Source organism: Sarcophilus harrisii, chromosome 6, assembly GCF_902635505.1.
Source record: "Sarcophilus harrisii chromosome 6, mSarHar1.11, whole genome shotgun sequence".
Lineage (NCBI taxonomy): Eukaryota > Metazoa > Chordata > Mammalia > Dasyuromorphia > Dasyuridae > Sarcophilus > Sarcophilus harrisii.
In genome coordinates, this window is record NC_045431.1 from 77,834,600 (window position 1) to 77,853,552 (window position 18,953).

The window sequence follows — 18,953 nt, forward strand, 5'->3', positions numbered from 1 at the left end:
AAGACCAGTAGTTCAGAAATAAGAAGATAAAAATTCTTATTGAGACCTGACTTTAATTAAGGCAACCTACAGCTAATTTCTTCTTTTCTTTGGACCTCAGTTTTCTCTTCTCTAAAATGGGGTTGTGGGGCAGGGTTGATCTCTAAGATTCCAAACTGCTTCAGGAATTACTCTTTGAGGAATTTAAATATCTTCTGCCTCTAAAAGTAAGGGGGAGGGGAGAGGAATGCTTTAAATTATTGATATTCCAAAAGCAATCAACTAAAATGATCAAAGAAATCTGAAGAACCATTGTAGGATGACACACTTTAAAATTACAGCCTTTTAGTCTAGAAAGGATATGTGACTGAAGTTTATAAAATCATGAAAAAGTTTCATCAGAGGAATATGGGTATACTCCCCAAATCATGAAATATAAAACCTAGGGGGCACTCAAATCTTTTCAGAATATTGTTGTGTTTAGTTGCATCCAATTCTTTGTGATCCCATGTGGGGCTTTCTTGTCAAAAATACTGGAATGGTTTGCCATTTCCTTCTCTTACTCATTTTACAGATGAGGAAACTGAGACAAATTGGGTTCAGTGACTTGTTGAGGATTACACAGCTAGTACGCTTCAGAGATTAGATTTGAACTCAAGAGGAGTTTTCCTACCTTGAACTCCATACTATATCTACCATGCCACCTGGCTGCCCTTCTCAGAATGTACAGTGGAAATAAACTGAAAATCATAACTTAGAAAGATGGTACTAACTAGAATCTTACCTAGATTCAAGGAAAGCTTACTTTACTGATAGGCAGGGATGTGCTAATAAATATTTAGCAAGCAGTTAGCAAAAAACAATTAAGCATGACATACTTTTAATTTTGATCTGTATTATTGATCCTTTCTTCATCACATTCTTAAATCTAGGCAATCAATAGAATGAGAAGTCAAGCCCTGATTTGCAGTATTTTCTAATTTCCAGAGTGTAAATTCTGGTGTTGAAAATTTAACAATCACTTTCCATGGGTTGGGCTGAGCTGGCTTCAGCCCATCACTGGTGTAGATGCATGATGCAAGTTGCAAAGCCCTGTTTATTCTTCTTCACTGACAAAATCTTTTTTCTTTTTCTTCCTTCCTTCCTCCCTCCCTGCCTTTCTTTCTTTTTTCTTTCTTCCTCCATCTCTTTCTTTCTTTCTTTCTTTCTTTCTTTCTTTCTTTCTTTCTTTCTTTCTTTCTTTCTTCTTTCTTTCCTTCCTTCCTTCCTCCCTCCCTTTCTTTCTTTCTCTCTATCTCTGTCTGTCTCTGTCTCTGTCTGTGTGTGTGTGTCTCTGTCTCTGTCTCTCTGTGTCTCTGTCTCTCTGTCTCTCTCGCCCCCTCCCCCCATCCCTACTTTATTTTTCCAGTTCTATTGCACTCACTCTAATTTAGGGCATTATTTCCTCTTATTTAGACTATCACAATAATTTCCTAACTGGTGTACTCACTTCTGGCCCAGAACTGTGTTTTAACCAGGTTCCTAACCACAGGGAGGGCATACTTCTGCCCCGCGCGGAGGATAATTCCCACAACTCATCTCATTGTAGTTGGCTAGCCTGGACTGCTAGGTAACCGCCCCCGGGCTGCCACACCTTTTCCTCCTACCTGCCCTGGGGATGGAAACCAGTTACTCTTTCTTGGGTTAACTGCACCTTAAAATGGCAGATCCTTTGTGTGGTTGCCCCAACCCTTCCTCCAAACTGGTTTTGCTCTCAATGAAAAAAAAAACAAAAAACCCAGCTCACTTATGTCTCCATTCTAATCTCTCCCCTCTCCAGTTCTGATGCTGAAATTCAAGGCTTTCCAGAACCCTGCTCCTTTCGAAGCCAGAGGAAGAAAGAAGAAAGTTAGATTTCTATCCCGAAGAGTCTTCCTTGCCCTTCCTCTCGCAGTTTCCGGAAGAAGCAACAATGCTCTCCGCAAGGCAGACGTAGCGCCTTCAAGCCATCGAGGTCTCGGTGTTTGTCTAGTGAACGAGTCGGAGAAACCTTCCATTTTCTTGCGTCTGCAGTGTCATGCTGAGAAGCCAGCGACGGGAGCAGAGAGTTTTCAGCGGAGCTCTTCACGGATAGTCATCTCCGGGACAAACCCAAGCGGGAGGGAAATTGCCCTTTTCACTCCCTTGGTGCTGTTTGGGGGTGGGGACGGTTTGGAGCCTCCAGCCCCTTGGGAGATCAGCGCTGAGAGGCCCTGCTCACCGAGTCATAGGATGTTACTGACCGTCTAGTCCAACTTCATTGGATGAGGAAAGGAGGTCAATGGCGCGCGTCAATAAGTAGCTAAGGAAGAACTCGAACCCAACCCCTCTGATTCCAGATCGCATACATTAGTTCTCTGCCTTGGATTCTGTCTAAGTAAATATTTACTCTGATATGTACTTCTGGTTTGGTCAGGAAAATTCAATAGAAATGGGGGCTCATCGGTTATGAATTGAGGTGGATAATTTCACCCTTGAGCGGCTGTAGACCTGGGAGTAGCCCATAGGGGCAATATTAGGGTGTCCTGGGTGCTACATTTATGACTAGGGTCAGGGGCAGCTAGGTGGCGCAGTAGATAGAGCACCAGCCATGAAGTGAGGAAGGACTGGACTTCTAATCTGGTCTCAGACACTTAACAATTCCTATCTGTGTGACCCTGGGCAAGTCACTTAACCCCAATTGCCTCAGAAGAAAAAACAAAAACAAATATGACTAATGTTTCCAAACCTTGTAGAGCAGGTATGGAGTACTGGTCTGGAGGCAGGAAGACTCACTTGCCAGAGTTCAAATCCAGCCTCAGACACTTATTAGCTTTATGACCCTGGGCAAATCACTTCATCTTGTTTGCCTTGGTTTCTTCATCTATAAAAAGAGCTAAAGAAATCATGGCAATCCACTCTAGTCTCTGCCCAGAAAACACCAAATAGGGTGGTCACTGTCAGAGATGATTGAACAACTGTCTGACTCCCACCCCTTACTAATTTAAATGTTCTCTCTCCCACCCCATATTCTCTCCTTCCCAAAATTGTCTTTTATTACCATGTCTATGCCATATTCCCTTTCCGTTTCCCCCTCTCTTCCTATAAAGAAAGACCTTGAGTGTGGGGACTGTTTTGTCCTCACCGATTGTTTTTTATTTCCCTTGCTTAGAATGATTCGTTGTACTTAGAAGGTTTTTAGTAAATGTTGATTCGAATTGGATACACTCCCATGTTTGAATTTAAACTTTTAGAAATGCTCTTTCTCCCCCCTCCCCAAAAGCAATTGGAGATTGCAGTGTTACTCACATGACTGTAAAGCACTTTGAGATCCTTGACTGGAAGACACTGTATATAAGAACAAAACAAAACAAAACAAAACTTCATTATTACCGTAATCTTAACATTCAAAGTAATTGTCTGCTGTGGAAACCCACACTTAAATACTTACCTGGCTTGGATTTTGTTCTTCTATTGTATCTTACAAGGAAAACCACCAGCAAAGACAGCAGAAGCAGTAACACCAGTGGGACCCCCACCATTAGCAGAAACTCTGGGCTCAACACGCTCTCTGACACAGGTGAGGGAGATGTAGTTGGAATTTGGAAGCTATTCACCATGCTGAAATCATCTTCTCCTTGTTCTGTGACAGAAGTCAGTTTTACATCATTTGTAGGGATTATTTCTTCTCTGACAAATAATGACCCTTCTCCAGAATATTCTGAATCGGTAGCAAAACCTGTAGAAACACAGACACATTGGCACACAGACAAAGCTGATGTGTTGTTTTTCATGACTTTGAAGTGATTCCGTCCACACCCAGGGAGAAAACTTGTTTCACCGAACGCTTTTCTCTCTAGTTCAATTTGGTATGGGCAGTGGTTTCCAGCCTTTTCAAGGATGAAAGCCCATTCATTTTTAAATACAAAGATTAATTTGAAATTTTTTTTTTGCTTTCACATATAAGATTATAGATTTAGAAATGACATTTAGAAGTTGTCTATCCAAGCCCTTCTCATAGACATTAACTGATTCTTCCAAGGACACATGAATAGCAAGATGCAGCTTCCTTTAGTGACAGTGACTTCCTTTCTACTGAGTCTTGGGTAGCTGTCATGTCTTTGACCAGAGATCATTTACCTTAGCTGCTCAATATCCCAAATTTTAATCTCTTCTTTGGATGCAACTTCCTGGTCCAGGGGCTTAGGTCTCTCTAGTTAGAGAGCTCACCACACCAAATAGGAACCATTCCTTTTGCATCCTGATTTTAATTTAGGATGCCCCCTTGTTAGTTGTTTGTGTAGGAGCTATTCATCTCAAAGCTACCAAATGTTTTTCAAATTCAGGGTCTCCTAGGTTTCTAATTCCAAAGCTCTTAAGTCTTCCAGGTAGGTGAATGAGCAGTAAAAGGCACAGAATCATAAGCTTTTCTTTTTGCCCAACTGCATGCTTATTAGCCTTTCATGGTCAAATTTAGTCAAGTCTTAAAAAAGCTTTGGGCTTATTTTCACAGTTTTTTATGGTTACAGTTTTTCCTGCTCGCTATAGTAGCAGCAGCAGCAGCATCCAAGCTGGATCACCAGGGACCATGGCTGAGATAAGTCAAGGTTCTGCCTTCTCAGTTCCCTGGGACCAGGTGACTTTATCTTCACCCTCACCATTTTCTTCTGTATTATTGCAGGCATTTCTCCCTTCCATATTTTGTTCTGAGAAGTATTAACAAATTATATGGATATACATATATATGAGACAATATACAAACACACAGATATGTTATCTGAATAAGAACAGTTTATAACACAAACTTGTTGTGAGGATCAAATAAGCTAATATATGCAAAATATTTTGTAAGCCTTAAATCATTTTAAAAGAGCAACGATCATTTTTATGATTATTAGCATATTGATTTAACATTGACTTAAAATATGAGAAGCAGTATGGCATCACAGACAGAGAGCAGTGGGTCTCTGAATCAGGAAGATCTAAGTTTGAGTCTCTCTTGACATATATGGGCTGTCACTCTGGGCAAATCATTAAACTTCTGGATGCCCCATGTATGACTCTCAGATTTTAAGTTGCAGAGCTGGTGCTGAGCTTCACTGATAGAGGGAGTTTTCTCATTAGGAATTCCCTATGCCAGTGAAATTACCAGTGTGCTCTACCTAAAATTGATTTCACACATTAGGAGCATTAACAGCATATTTGAATATACAGAATAGAGAGAGATACAAAGAGAGAGAGACAGAGACAAAAAGACAGAGGCAGACACAGAAACAGAAACAGAGACAGAAAGAAAGATAGAGAGAGCAAATAAATACTTTAGACACATAAATAAAGCACATTGAGAAGCTTTGTTGATTTAATACAATTCACAATCTTAGTTTAGAAATACTGCAGGCTGTCTATATTTTCTGTTCAGATTTAGGTAAAACTTCCATGACCTCCAAGCTTTGGGATTGTGTGATCTATTTGAAGGGATGTCGTGAAATTCTCTGAAACCAAATAATTTAAATTCTATGGTGGCATTAACATATGTCATACAACACTTTGGGAAGTGGAAGAAGAAGGATGCATTGTTAAATTGAATAAGTAATTAAAAGTGATCCAAGTTCTAAAGGACTGGGAATTGATGATAGAGAACAAATTAAAACTGAACTGTATGTGATGATTTCCATCTCTGAAACAGTGACTCATAATTTGTGGGACTCTGTCTGCTAGACTGAGATTATCTGACTACAATCCTCCTGGGCATTTCATGAAAACAAGATGCATATCACTTGAAATTCTCTTGGGGCAGCTTCATAAGAACCAGAAAGCAGCTTCAATTATTATATGGTAATTTAATAGAATATCTAGAAATTTTTCACTATGAAAAACATACAGGAAAACTACTCATTTTCCAAACTCCAAGTATTTGATTTTTAAATGACCATGTAAATGAGCATCTGAGACAGAGTAGATGTGCTTACCAGCATTCATTTGGAGGTGGGAGGAATGCCGTTATCCATATTTTTAAAAAATCTACTTGCCAATTGATTCATCTTTCCATATTGTTCTGGTTGTTGTTGTTGAGTCATTTCAGTTATGTTCAACTCTCTGTAACCCTACTTGGGTTGGTTTTGGTTGGTTGTTATTTTTCTTGTTGTTTTGGCAAAGATACTGGAGTAGTTTGTCATGTCTTTCTCCAGTTCATTTTACAGATGAGGAAACTGAGGCAAAATTAGGTGACCTGTCAGGGTCACAGAAGCAGTAAGAGTCTGGGGTTGGATTTGAATGCAAGTCCTCCTGACTCCTGGGCTCATGCTCAATTCACCTAGTTGCCCCTTATCTTTCCATACTTTCATAGTAAACTGAAGAAAAGTTGAAAGGTTTCATTTTCAACAGAGTAAACTGGGGCCCATAGTTCAATGGGAACCAATTTGAGAAAATTTTTACCTATACAGTTCAAATCTGGCCTCAGCCAAGTGACCCTGGACATGTCCTTAAACTCTGGCTCAGTTCCTCCTGTGTAAAATGAGGATAATAATGTATCTTCCTTCGATACATTATTATATATTATTTACATTGTTACATAATAACATTATTCTGTTGTTGTGAAGATCAGATAAAATCAGATAATGTAATCTCTCTCTCTCTCCCCTTTCTCTTCTATCTGAATCTATCTTTCTCTTCACTCTTTTCTATCTACCTCTCTTTCCCTTCCCCCATCTCTCTCTCTCTCTTTCTCTCTCTCTCTCTCTCTCTCTCTCTCTCTCTCTCTCTCTCTCTCTGTCTCTGGGTATGTGCCTTCCTTTTCTTTCTCCTTCCCTCCTTCTCCCTCCATTAACTAGGGGGATCCTAAGTAAAAATCAAAAAGTATAGGAAATAGTTCCAATAAGCTGGGATGAGGTGACTAACTAGAAAAGCTTTTGCACATAATAGGTATTATACAAATGTTAGCTTTTATTATGGCAGGATATATGGTCTTTTGGGGAACTATAGCCCCCAAGAAGCTTGTGTGGAGAGCAGCAGGTAATGTGGATATCCAGAATTTCCATTCTGATTGGCCACTCCAAATTCAATAAGTGGCAAACCCAGACAGCTTCTGGGAATTTGAATGTGGAAGTGGTGGTACAGAAGACTAGGCTATGGAAAATGTCCTGTCATTCTGAAGATGAAGTCATATCTCTGCCTCTAAAGTGATCAAATGCTGGCTCTGTAGCTAAACTGCCTATTATAACACTTCTTTTGATTTTATTACCCTTATCTAGAAAAATGAGAATTGGCTTAGTTGAGCTCTAAGATCTGACAGCTATCAATACTATTTTTTAATGTCAAATTGGACATAGAATTGATAGTTTTGCATTTTTTCACACTTGTATATAAACTAATTACTCTGATTTGAGTTAAAATTGCCAAGAGAATCTGCTTGTTTTGGTTGTACAGATAAACTCTTCTTTCAGTCAATCCTTGCTTTTTCCAAGTTTAGAGGTAATCCTGGGTTCTCTATGTCAAGGGAATGAATCTAAATTTTAGCACGTTCTACCAATGTGCAAAGAGTTTGCTTCTATTGTCTAAATGAAACTCACTTAAGGTTGGGAAGATAGATCAACAGGTTAGCTGCAATTAGATACATGTTTTTAGCTATTGAAACTTTTTTAAAAATGCATTGCCATTTTATTTTTCTGTTGCCAATATTTTTCCCTTTCCCCCTCATTTCTGAAAGCTGTCTCTTGTAATAAAGAATTTTTAAAAAGATGAAAATGAGGAAAAAAATCAGCAAAACTAGTAAATACATTGAAAATATGGAAACACATGCAGTGTGCGCACATGAAACCAAGAAAACATAATGACTATACCAATGTAAATGATAAGAACAACCGCCTTAAAATAATCAAAAATAAATGCTGAAAAATTACGAAAAAAATCCTGGTCCCAACGAAGAGAGACAAGAAGACATCTCCCTCTATAGTAATCGTGCATATTGTTCTCTTGGTTTTACCTGATTTATTTTACATCTGTCTAGGTAAGTCTTTTGATGCTTCTCTGTAGCCAACATATTTCTCATGGATTATAACATAGTGATATTCCATTATATTCATGCACTATTAGATGTTCCCCAATCAATGATTATCTATCTACTATGTTTCTAGTCTTTTGCTATCATCACATCTCTTGAAGACCATTTACTAATTTGGTTCCATTCAAAAAGTACTTATTAAGTGCCTACTATGTGCATGGTGAAAGAGGTTGTGTGATCTGTTCCTACAGAGAAGAATTTTCAAAACAGATTTATTCAGTAACATATCTGCATTTGCAGCCCACTGATGTCCTTTCCTTTTGTACGATACAAGAATGTTTTTGCCTAATATCGCTGTCTCTTTCTTCTAGAGCTCTGACCTCTTCTCATGCTTACAAGTTACTTTGACTTAAGGTAATTTCATTGTGCCATGTCTCATATATTTACACATAAAATGTTTTGTGATGCACTGGAAGTTTTTTTAGAAGCAATAATGCCTTGATTTATGGGTCTGTTCTTTCTTTAATGATTGATGGCCAGCAATGAAATCAGCTTATATTTCCTTCCCAAAACCAGGACATGAAATTCACACATCCAGAACCAATTCCTATTCTCACTGATCCTCTCCTCTTTCTCTTACTACTGCAGCCTAGAGTCATTCAATTCAATTTATGATCTGATGAAAAGAACCAAAGATCTGGATTGAAAACCATATTGTGCCATTTACTCACTATGTGATGCCAAACAAGTTATTAACTTTTCTTGCCCTCAGTTTCCTTATTTAATTCAATAATCTTAGTATTTATTAAATAAATATCTACCATGTAAAAAGTACTTTTCTAATCGCTGAGGATATAAATATAAAATGAAAAATAATTCCTGTCCTCAAGGAGCTTGCATTCTTAGGGGCTGGGTGATAACATGTTTAAATACATAGTATACAAGATACTTTAGGAGGGCAGATAGTACTGACATACAGGGTTAAAAAAAAAAAAGATTTCCTACTGGAGTTCATTCCTTGAAAGCAATTAGAAATTCTAAAAGATGAAGATGGGGAAGGAGTGCATTTTACACATGAAAACAACCAATGAGAGTACAGAAGGAAGAGATGGAATATTGAATTTGGGAGTTAGCAAATAGATAGCTTATCCATAATGTACTTTAAGACTGGAGTAATATGATGTATCCAGAAAATAGATTTGATTCAAGGTAAAAATGTTTTGCATTTTATTCTAAACATCAGAAGAAATCATTGAAGACTATTAAGCATGGTCAAATTTGTGCTTTAGATTAAAAGATTATTTTGGCAAATTGGGAATGAAATTGGAAAATGGGGAGATTGGAAAGTGGAATTCCAATTAGGAAGCTGCTTCAATAGTCTAGACAAGAGAATCTGATTTAGAGTATGAGGGTAAAGAAGATAGCAAATGCTAGAGATGTGGTAGAAGTAAAATTGACAAGTTTTAACGACTGTTTAGATATAGGGTGGTGAGAGAGAAGACTTAGAAATGAGTCTGGGTTTGCAAAACTGGAAGGCTGGAAGATGGTGGTATCCTCAGTAGAAATAAGCAGTTTTGGAGAAAAGGTAAGCTTAGGGGGAAAGACAATGACCTCTATTTTGCATAATGCTGAGTTTTAGATAGCTATGGAAAGCTCGAAAGTATAGTGAGTAGACTTTTGGACCTGGAGTCAGGAAGACAAGTTCAAATTTAGCCTCAGATACTGATTAGCTGTGTGACCCTGGATGGATCACTTAACTTATTCACTTCGGTTTCCTATTCTGCAAAATGGAGAAAATAATAGCCTTTGCCTTCCAGGGTTCTTCCAGGGAAAATGTGATAATTATTGGGAAAGTTTAACCTACTCCTTGGCACATAGTTGGTGCTTAATCGTTTCCTAGTTTCCTTCCTATTGGATTTCCAACTCAAGTTGGAGACTGGCAGTTGGTGATGTAGTATTACATCTCAGGGGATTTGAAGGTCATCTACAAAGAGATGATAAGAGAATTTAAGAGAGGGTAAAGAGAAAAGTAGGGGCCACAACAGAGACTTGGAAAACACCTGTGCTTAGAGAATGGAACATGGATGATTAGTTTAGGAAGGATTTTGAGGAGTGATTAGAGAGGTAGAAGGAGAACCAAAAGAATGATATCACAAAAGCTGAGGAAGGAAGAAAAGAGAAGGGAATGGTCAACAGTATTATAAAATGCAGAGAGGTCAAGAAGGATGAGGATTAAGGAAAAGCCACTGGTTTTAGGTAAATCTGATGGCAGAAAGAGAAGAGGAATTCACCCTCTTGAGGAGTATAAAAAATGAAAGTATCAAAGTTGGCTTGAAGCTTAAACGTCAAAAAAAACTTAGATATTGGCAACTGGTCCTATCACTTCCTGGCAAATAAAGGAAGAAGAAATGGAAGCAGGGTCAGATATGATACTCTTGGGCTTAAAAATCACTGCAGATAGCGATTACAGTGCTTGCTCCTTGGAATAAAAAGCTATGACAAATCTGGACAGCATACTAAAAAGCAGAGATATTGTCTTGCCGACAAAGGCCTATATAGATATAGATAGATATATCGTCAAAGCTGTAGTTTTTCCAATAATAATGTATGTGAGAATTGGACTATAGGGAAAATGGAGTGTTATATAGAAGTGATACTTAGACATTGTGGGGCTGGAGAAGATTTCATCAAATCCATCAATACTTAAATTAATTCAGGCTCTTCAGTGGGAGATCCAATACTGAAGTTTAAATAGTTTGGGCACATAATGAGAAAAATGGAGCTCAATGCAATAGCAGAGGATGAGACAGATGGATAGTATCATGGAAACAATGAACCTGAATTCAACAGACTTTGAGAGAGAGTGGACAATAAAAGGGCCTCCCTACCCCATTATCCATGGGGTCACAAAGAACAGGCAATGATTGAACAACTGAACAATATTAGTAATTAAGATATACTTGGGAACTTAAAAAAGAACAGTTTTACAAGGATTGGAAACCAGCATGTAAGGGATTGAGAAGAGTGTGAGAGGTGATGAAATGGAGGCAATGACTATAAAAGGCTTTTTCTATGAATTTGGTGGCAAAAGAGAGGGGAGATATAACAGTAGTTTTAGGGAATGATAAAATCAAAGGAAGGTTTTATAATGGTAGAGGCCATCTGGCCTACTCTTTCCCCCAACCTCTTCTTCAAGTCCTGAAGTCTATGTCTTCCCCACAATGGGTTAGTGTACTAAAGTCTCTCCCCCAGTAACTACATTACCCTAGACACTCAAAATGCTAGTTACAGCCTCATAAGAAGCTGACATTACACTTTCAATCTGCTGCTGCTGCAAAGCTCTTTGCCCCAGAGGTGAATTGTGAGCCAAGTGAACCACAGCAGTAGCATAGTCTGGTTTGACCATCATCATTTAATGAGAAAGAATCTGGGATGGAAGAATTTCAACATAGAACTTCTATTTGACCATGTGACTTTAGAAGAGATGTATTTAACTAGGAGATGGGGATGAGGGAAAGGGATGAATTATTTTAAAATATTTTGAAAATAATTTTATTTTTTATTCTTTTTAATATACTCAGTCAGTAAATGTTTATAGAATGTTGATTGTGCCAGGCACTGTACTAAACACTGAGAGTATAAAGAAATAATACAATTGAATAAATAAAATACAAACATATACATATAGAAATTTATATTCCATATTGCTGTTCAATCATGTCCAACTCTTTGTGACCTCATGGACCATATTGTCCATGGGGTTTTCTTGGCAAAGACAATGGAGTAATTTGCCATTCCTTTCTTCAGTTTTGTGCAGGCAGATGTTAACTGATTTGCTCAAGGTTGTACAGCTACCATCTAAGGTCATATTTCAACTCTGGTTTTTCTGATTTCAGACCAAGCATTTTATCCATTGTACCCCTTAACTGCCCACATTCTCTCTCTCTCTCTCTCTCTCTCTCTCTCTCTCTCTGTGTGTGTGTGTGTGTGTGTGTCTCTGTCTCTCTCTTTCTCTTCTTCTCTCTCCATCTCTCTGCCTCTCTCTCCCTTTCTCTCTCTTTCTGTCTGTCTGTCTGTCTGCCTTCCTCTCTCTCTCTCTCTGTTTCTGTCTCTCTCTTTTTCTCTCTCTCTCTATATATATATACACATCAACATGTATTTCTACATATATAATATCAAAATATTATATATATATATGTAGAAAGCAAGAGACAGAGATCATCTCAATGTTGTTCATTCAGTTCCCACAATTAACCACTTGCTGTCCTAATTCCCTCATTTTTTGATGGAAAAAGGGACAAACATTGTGACTTTCACGCTGCTTGAAAGCCCAGATCCAGTCTACATCCCAAAAAACCCAATTATATGAGAACAAACTGCACAATCCACTGTAGTTTGTATGGATGGATGTTTGTCAAGGCTGTTTATGCAAATACATGTGCCCTCCCTAATTATTGTATACATCTGGATGTGATCCTGGGGAAATACTATCCCAGCTTCCTCCACCCTCTACCCCCAACACTTATCCAGGTGGTTTCTGAAACACCAAAAAGAGGCTTTAGAAAAAGGGTTGGAGCAGACAAATTGTTTCCTCCTAACCCCACCCCATGGTCTGGAGTTTTATTACACAAGTGGAAGTGACTTTGCTTCTTAATGAAGTAAATGAATTAATAAATGTCTCTTCTTAGGGAGCAGGTGACTAGTTTGCATACAAGGATTAAAGGAAAAAAGATCTGATGTTGTCACCACATGCTTCTCTAGAAAGTGACCACCCAGCCAGAGATAGCACGCTGACCCCAATAAACAAGGACTTGACTATGAGTTTAAAACCTTGCTGCTTTCTAGCTTGTGTCCCCTATTTCTATTTATCTTGGTTTGCTCACCTATCAAATGATGGGATTTATTAAAACAAACGAAAAAGGATGAAAACCAGAAAAACAACATACATATATTGTTATGTACACATAATAATATATATCAATATAAACATATTTAGGCAGTGGATAGTGCTGGACCTGAAATCAGTAGTTCAAATCCAGCTTCTGAGTTCAAATCCAGTTTCAGACACTTACTAACTGTGTGATCCTGAGCAAGTCATTTCATCCTGTTTGCCTCAGTTTCCTCATCTGTAAAATGAACTGGAGAAGGAAATAACAAACCCCTCCAGTATCTTTACCAAAAAAAAAAAAAAAAAATGGAGTCAAGAAGAGTCGGGCATGACTGAAATGAATGAACAACAGACCATAGCCACACACATCTGAATATAACAATAGAAATGGAAATGACAACAAAAATTAAAACTAAATATAGTGTTAATTATAATGAATGAGTTTGACCCTAAGAAGACATATTTCCAAAAGTGCACTGGTAAATGTTTAACAACCAGCTCTACAGAGGGAAAAATTTCAGGACCTACTTTTAAATCTAATCTCCATCATTAATATTTTCTCTATTTCTTTCTTATGTCCAGATAATCTACAAAACAATTCATCAAGCTGCCAGTTTCCAAAGTGCAAGAGCTCACACTAAGCGTTTAGCCATTAGCCTTGAAAATACGCATGAGTTCATTGCAACATGGCCTGCTCAGTTCCTCCTTTGCAGGAGAATGGAGAGGTCCATGGAAAAGGGATGCTGCCTATCCTATTGAACTTTTAATTGGTTTTACTCAAGTGCTTTTCTTTTCCTTTTGGTTTTTTCATATTCATTGTTATAATAAAGAATGACTCTGGATAGGAGAAGAAAGCGGAATATTAGAAAGTGAAGATTTAAAAAAAAAAAGGGATGGGAGCTCTATTAAGCTCTGGCTATACATGAATTTGCTGAGTGGGTTTCAATCAAGAAGTTTCTATTATCTCAGGTATTTATGAGCTGAGATTTTCTTAACTCTTCTATTAAGTAGTTCTCAAGTAAGACACAAGGGCCGTTAAGCCAGTGGCCAAAAGGAAGACAGAAGGAGAAGCACTAGCATTAGAAGAGAAGGCTCGAGGTTCAAATGTCACCATTTTTTAACTGGGTGACGTAGGATAGGTTTTTTCTCTTCTCTGTCTCTCAGTTTCTTCACCTATGAAAGTGGGTGTTGAACTAGATGGATTGTCGGATCCTTACCTCTACATCAATGGAGCTGAGTTTAAATTCTGACCAATAATGATCTTTCCTCTAAACAAGGCTTCTTAAACTTTTTCCACTCAAGACCTCTTTTCACCTAAGTATACAGTTATATAAAATAGATATATGTGAATCAAACATTTACTGATAATAAATCATCATTTCATGATTCATTTCATGATTATCAGGAAATGATTTGTATACCTATTTATATATCTATATACCTGAGGTTGAGTAAAAATTTCTCAGGCAAAAAGGGATCACAAGTGGAAAAAGTTTAAGAAATCTTGATATAGACAGAAATGGCAATCTACTAATAATCTGCTCCAGATGCACAGCCTTTGCCTCTTTCTGCTCCCAGAATAAAGTCATGCAAGATCATCTCCCCCTTCCTTTCTTCCTTGAACCTTCTTGATGAATGTAGGTGAAATCAGAAAATAGGAAGTGAAAGTAGTTGGAGGCCAAGACCCTGAATCCCAAACAAGCACCTTCTCAGCCTTGCAGGTGTTGTTTTCTAGCAGAAGCCAACAAAGTGAAAATAGGTACATAAAGAAAAACTGAGCCCAGATACACACACACACACACACACACACACACACACACACACACACACTCACATGGGGAGAAAGAATTCAGAAATTCAGAGACAGAAATAGATCAGACAACGAGAGACACAGAGAAACAAAGAGAGATTCAGAGATAGAGACAAACACAGAGAGGAAAGACAGACACAGACACAGAGATACAGACAGAGACAGGCAGAGACAGAAACACACACAGATAGAGACAGACACACAGAGGTAGACAGAGAAATGGAGACAGAGCCAGTGAGACAGAGGCACAGAGAGAGATAGAGACATACAGAGACAGACATAGAGAAACAGACAGACACAAAGACAGAGAAAAACAGCAACAGACACAAAGAGGAAAGACAAACGGAGACAGAGACACACACACGCAAACACAGAGAAAAGAAACAGACAAACACACAGAAACAAAGAGACAGAGATACACACAGAGAGGAGAGGTAGAGGTAGCTACACAGAGACAGAGAGACAGAGACAGAAAGAGAGAAAAGAGACAGAGACAAACACAGAGGAGAGAGGAGAGACAGAGAGACAGAGACGGAAACACACCCGCACACAGAGGAGAGAGATAGACACACACAGAGTCAGAGAGACAGAGGCAGACAGAGACACACCCAGAGAATGTTGTCTAACAAACCGGCTTTTAAAATAAGACAAAATTCAAGAGGATTGTAGTTAAATAAGACAGGAATTGTTTAAGATGAGCATCTTCCTTAAGGGGTAAAATAGTGAAATTGTGACTAGCTTGGAGGTCAGGAGAGGGGGCTTGCAGCTTCAGCTCCGCGGCCATCTGTGACTCATTGAGGGCAGCTCACCTTCCCTCTGACCCCGGCTTCCTCACTTGAAGCTTTCTTTCTGACTTGACTCCCTGAGTGTCTCTGAGCAAGCTTTTGCAGGCTGGGCTGATACACAGAGTGATTACAGATACTGCGGCTACATACGAAGTCCGAGCTGAAGTCGGGAGACCCCGAGGCCGTTTCCTGCTCCATCCTGCTCCACCCTGAATTGCGGTGTGACTTGGGTTAGTTACTCTAGTGCTCTGGATCCCAGTTTGCTCATCTGTAAAATGCAGGGATCCATGGATCACACCGGGCCCCTCATTAAGAGCTGGCAAAAGGGCTTAGAGGTCATCTAGCCTCACCCCACCCCCCACCCCCGCCGCCCCGTTATTTTAGAGACAAGCAACGTGAGGGGGTGACCTGGCAAACCTCAGCGGCCCGTTCCAATCGCAGCGGACTCTGAATCGGTGCTCAGACATTAACTAAACCAATTATCATTTTAATTGGTTTACGCTGATACTCCCGGAGGAGAGTCTGGGTTGTGTTCCAGATATAAATGGACTAGCCTTACAAGGAAGAAAACCTTCCAAGCAGATATCATCCGCCACATGGAGCTTATCTTACGGGATTTGGCTAGGGGCCAGTCAGAGAAATAAAGGCTGGACTAAATTATTATGATTTAATTATCGTTGACTAAAATCCTTTAATTATAGTTATCTAGCTTGATCCCTGATTTTTCAGCTAAGGAAACAGTGGTCCAGAAAGGTTAACTCATTTGTTCAAGGTCACACAAAGGCTATGTGAGAGAGGTGGGATTTGAACCCAGGTTCTTTGAGCTCCTCCAGATGCAGCACCTCCTCCAATGTACTGAACTACTTCTTAGCTGACATTTCTATAACACTTTAAGATCTACAAAGCTCTTTCCTCACAGGAGCCCTTTGGAGGTGAAAAGATTCTTGCAGATCTTGTGATAGAATAGAATGTAAAATCATTGAGGGCAAAAATAGTTTTCTTTTTTCTTTCTTTGTAACCCCTGCACCTAGCACAGTACTAGGCACATAGCAGGGACTTAATAAAGTTTGAATAATTGGATGCAGACAGTCCCAATAGACTTGTGATAGAGAGAGTTATCTGCATCCAGAGATAGGACAATGGAGATTGAATGTAGATCACAGCATAGTATTTTCATCTTTTTTGTTTGCTTATTTGATTTTTTATTCTTTCTCATTTTTTCCCCTTTTTTTATCTGGTTTTTCTTGTGCAGCATGATAAATGTGGAACCATGTTTAGAAGAATTGCACGTATTTAACCTATATTTGATGCTTGCTGTCTAGGGGAGAGAGGAAGTGGGAAGGAAGGGAAAAAGTTGAGAACACAAAGGTTTGCAAGGGTGAATGTTGAAACCTATCTTTATGTATTTTGAAAAGTAAAAAGCTATTTTCAAAAAAAAATTGAATGCAAAGAGCTACTTAATGCAAGCATAGCTAAATGGTGCAGTGGATAGAGTGCAGGGCCTGGAGTCAGGAAGATTTAACTTTCTGAGTTCAAATCGAGCCTCAGACATTTACTAGTTGTGAGACTCTGGGCAAGTCACTTAACCCTGTTTGCCTCAGGGTTGTAAAATGATCTGGAGAAGAAAATGGCAAACCACTCACAGTATCTTTGCCAAGAAAATCCCAAACTGGGTCATGAAGAGTCAGATATGACTGAACAACAACTTAACATGGTGCTTTCCCCTTAAATCCTCTTTCCTCTTAAAACTCAACTTTTCCAAACTTTTCTATTTCTGTTGAGGGTCCCACCCTCCTCCCAATCAGGTACCCAAGCTCACAACTTAGATGTCATTTTTGATTCTTCACGTGTATTCACCATTTGAGGTACAGGGTCTTGCCTTCCAGTGTCTTTCACTTCCTAATTTCTGGTTTCACCCACACACCTATCAGTCTGTGGAGAAGTCCTGTCATTTTTGCCTTCACAGAATCTCTCCTATGTGCTCCATTTTCTGCACTCTTATAGTTGCCATCCTAGTTCAAGTTCTTTATCTCCTCAAGGTTGGACTCCTACAATGGCCTCCTACTTGGTATTGGAAGGAAGGAAGGAGGGAAAGAGAGAGAGAGGGAGGAAAGGAGAAGGGAAGAAAGAAAGGAGGGAAGGAAGGAAGAACAAAACCGAACAACAAATATACAGGAGATATCCTTTTAAGTTCAATGTGCATTATTAACATTTTCCCTATCAATTTCTTAAGTTTACATATCAACAAAACAATAAATTAAAACCTGATCTGTAGTTTTACATGATTTCCAATGTATCCAATCAATCAATCAATATCCTGACACATCAGTTCTCGTGAGCTGGTGAGAGCTGTCTCCAGCACACTTCTGGGAATACATATTGAGAGTTATTCTGCTGATACAAAGTAAATAGATGCTTACAGTAAAAAGCAACTACGGGAGAAGAAAGTTCCCAAGAGGCAAATCTGATCTTAATCAAGAGCAGTCCAACCCTGTATCTGTAGCCCACTTGAGCTCAAAGCAGAAGTGGTAGAAGGAAGGAAGTGAGTAACAGGCAGAGCCAGCCTTGGGCAAAATGTATGACATCATCCAAAGGAGCCCTCTCCCAACCCTTTGCTTCTCCCTTTTGTGCTGTTATCCACCCAAAACCCCGTGAACCAGTGTTTTCCAGAAAGCACGTTCCTGTTGTGTTCATGGTATTGTACCAGATGCTGACGATACAAAGCCAAAGTTGCCTCTGGAGTTTGCATTTTCTTAGAGTTTGGGAGGGTGTGATATACAACAAATACAGACCAGTTTCAGGCAGCACAGGATAATGCATAGAAAGCTGACTTCAGTAAGATCTAGGTTCACACAGCACTAATATTGGCTGTGTGATCCTAATTGTTGTTGCTGTTGAGACATTTCCAATTCTTCATGACCGCATTTGGGGTTTTCCTGGCAAAGATACTAAAATGGTTGGCAATTCCCTTCTCCGGCTCATTTTTACACATGAAAAAATTGAGGCAAACAGTGTTAAGTGCCTTGTCCAGAGCCACACAGCCCATACTTTGCCATTTCCTTCTTCAGCTCATTTATAGGTGAGAAAACTGAGATAAACAGAATTAAGTGATTTATTTACAATCACACAGCTGAGGCTAGATTTGAACTCAGAAGATGAGTTTTCCTGATCCCTAGTGCTTTATGCATTATGGTGTCACATAGCCACCACCCTCACTTAATGTTTCAATGTTATTGGCAACTCCAAAGAGATGAATTGCAGAGAAAAGTGTTGGTGGAGAGAGTTTCCATCCCTGGAAGTTCTCTATAACAGTGAAATCACAGGTCCAGGCACTATTCTGCTAATTAAAGGGAAATAATACTAATAAACTAACAAGCGAAGGAAAGACTGATCTGCTTCTCCTGTTGCTAAGGAAAGTAACTTCCTAAACTTCTTTTCAAGATGATATTTGGGATCATGGACTTAGAGCAGGAACTGACCTTTGAAAGCATCTAA

The 18,953-nt window shown here is 39.0% G+C and overlaps 1 protein-coding gene across 1 annotated transcript in view; it reads right to left on the reverse strand.

The window, feature by feature from the left end:
• TMEM154 (transmembrane protein 154) overlaps window positions 1–18,953 on the reverse strand; it is a 72,735-nt gene that overhangs the window by 35,435 nt on the left and 18,347 nt on the right. The window contains exons 2-3 of the mRNA XM_023505930.2: window positions 3,428–3,715; window positions 3,286–3,324 (exon numbers count right to left, since the gene is read on the reverse strand). Coding sequence (XP_023361698.1) covers window positions 3,286–3,324; window positions 3,428–3,715 — 327 coding nt within the window. The remainder of the gene's footprint in view (window positions 1–3,285; window positions 3,325–3,427; window positions 3,716–18,953) is intronic.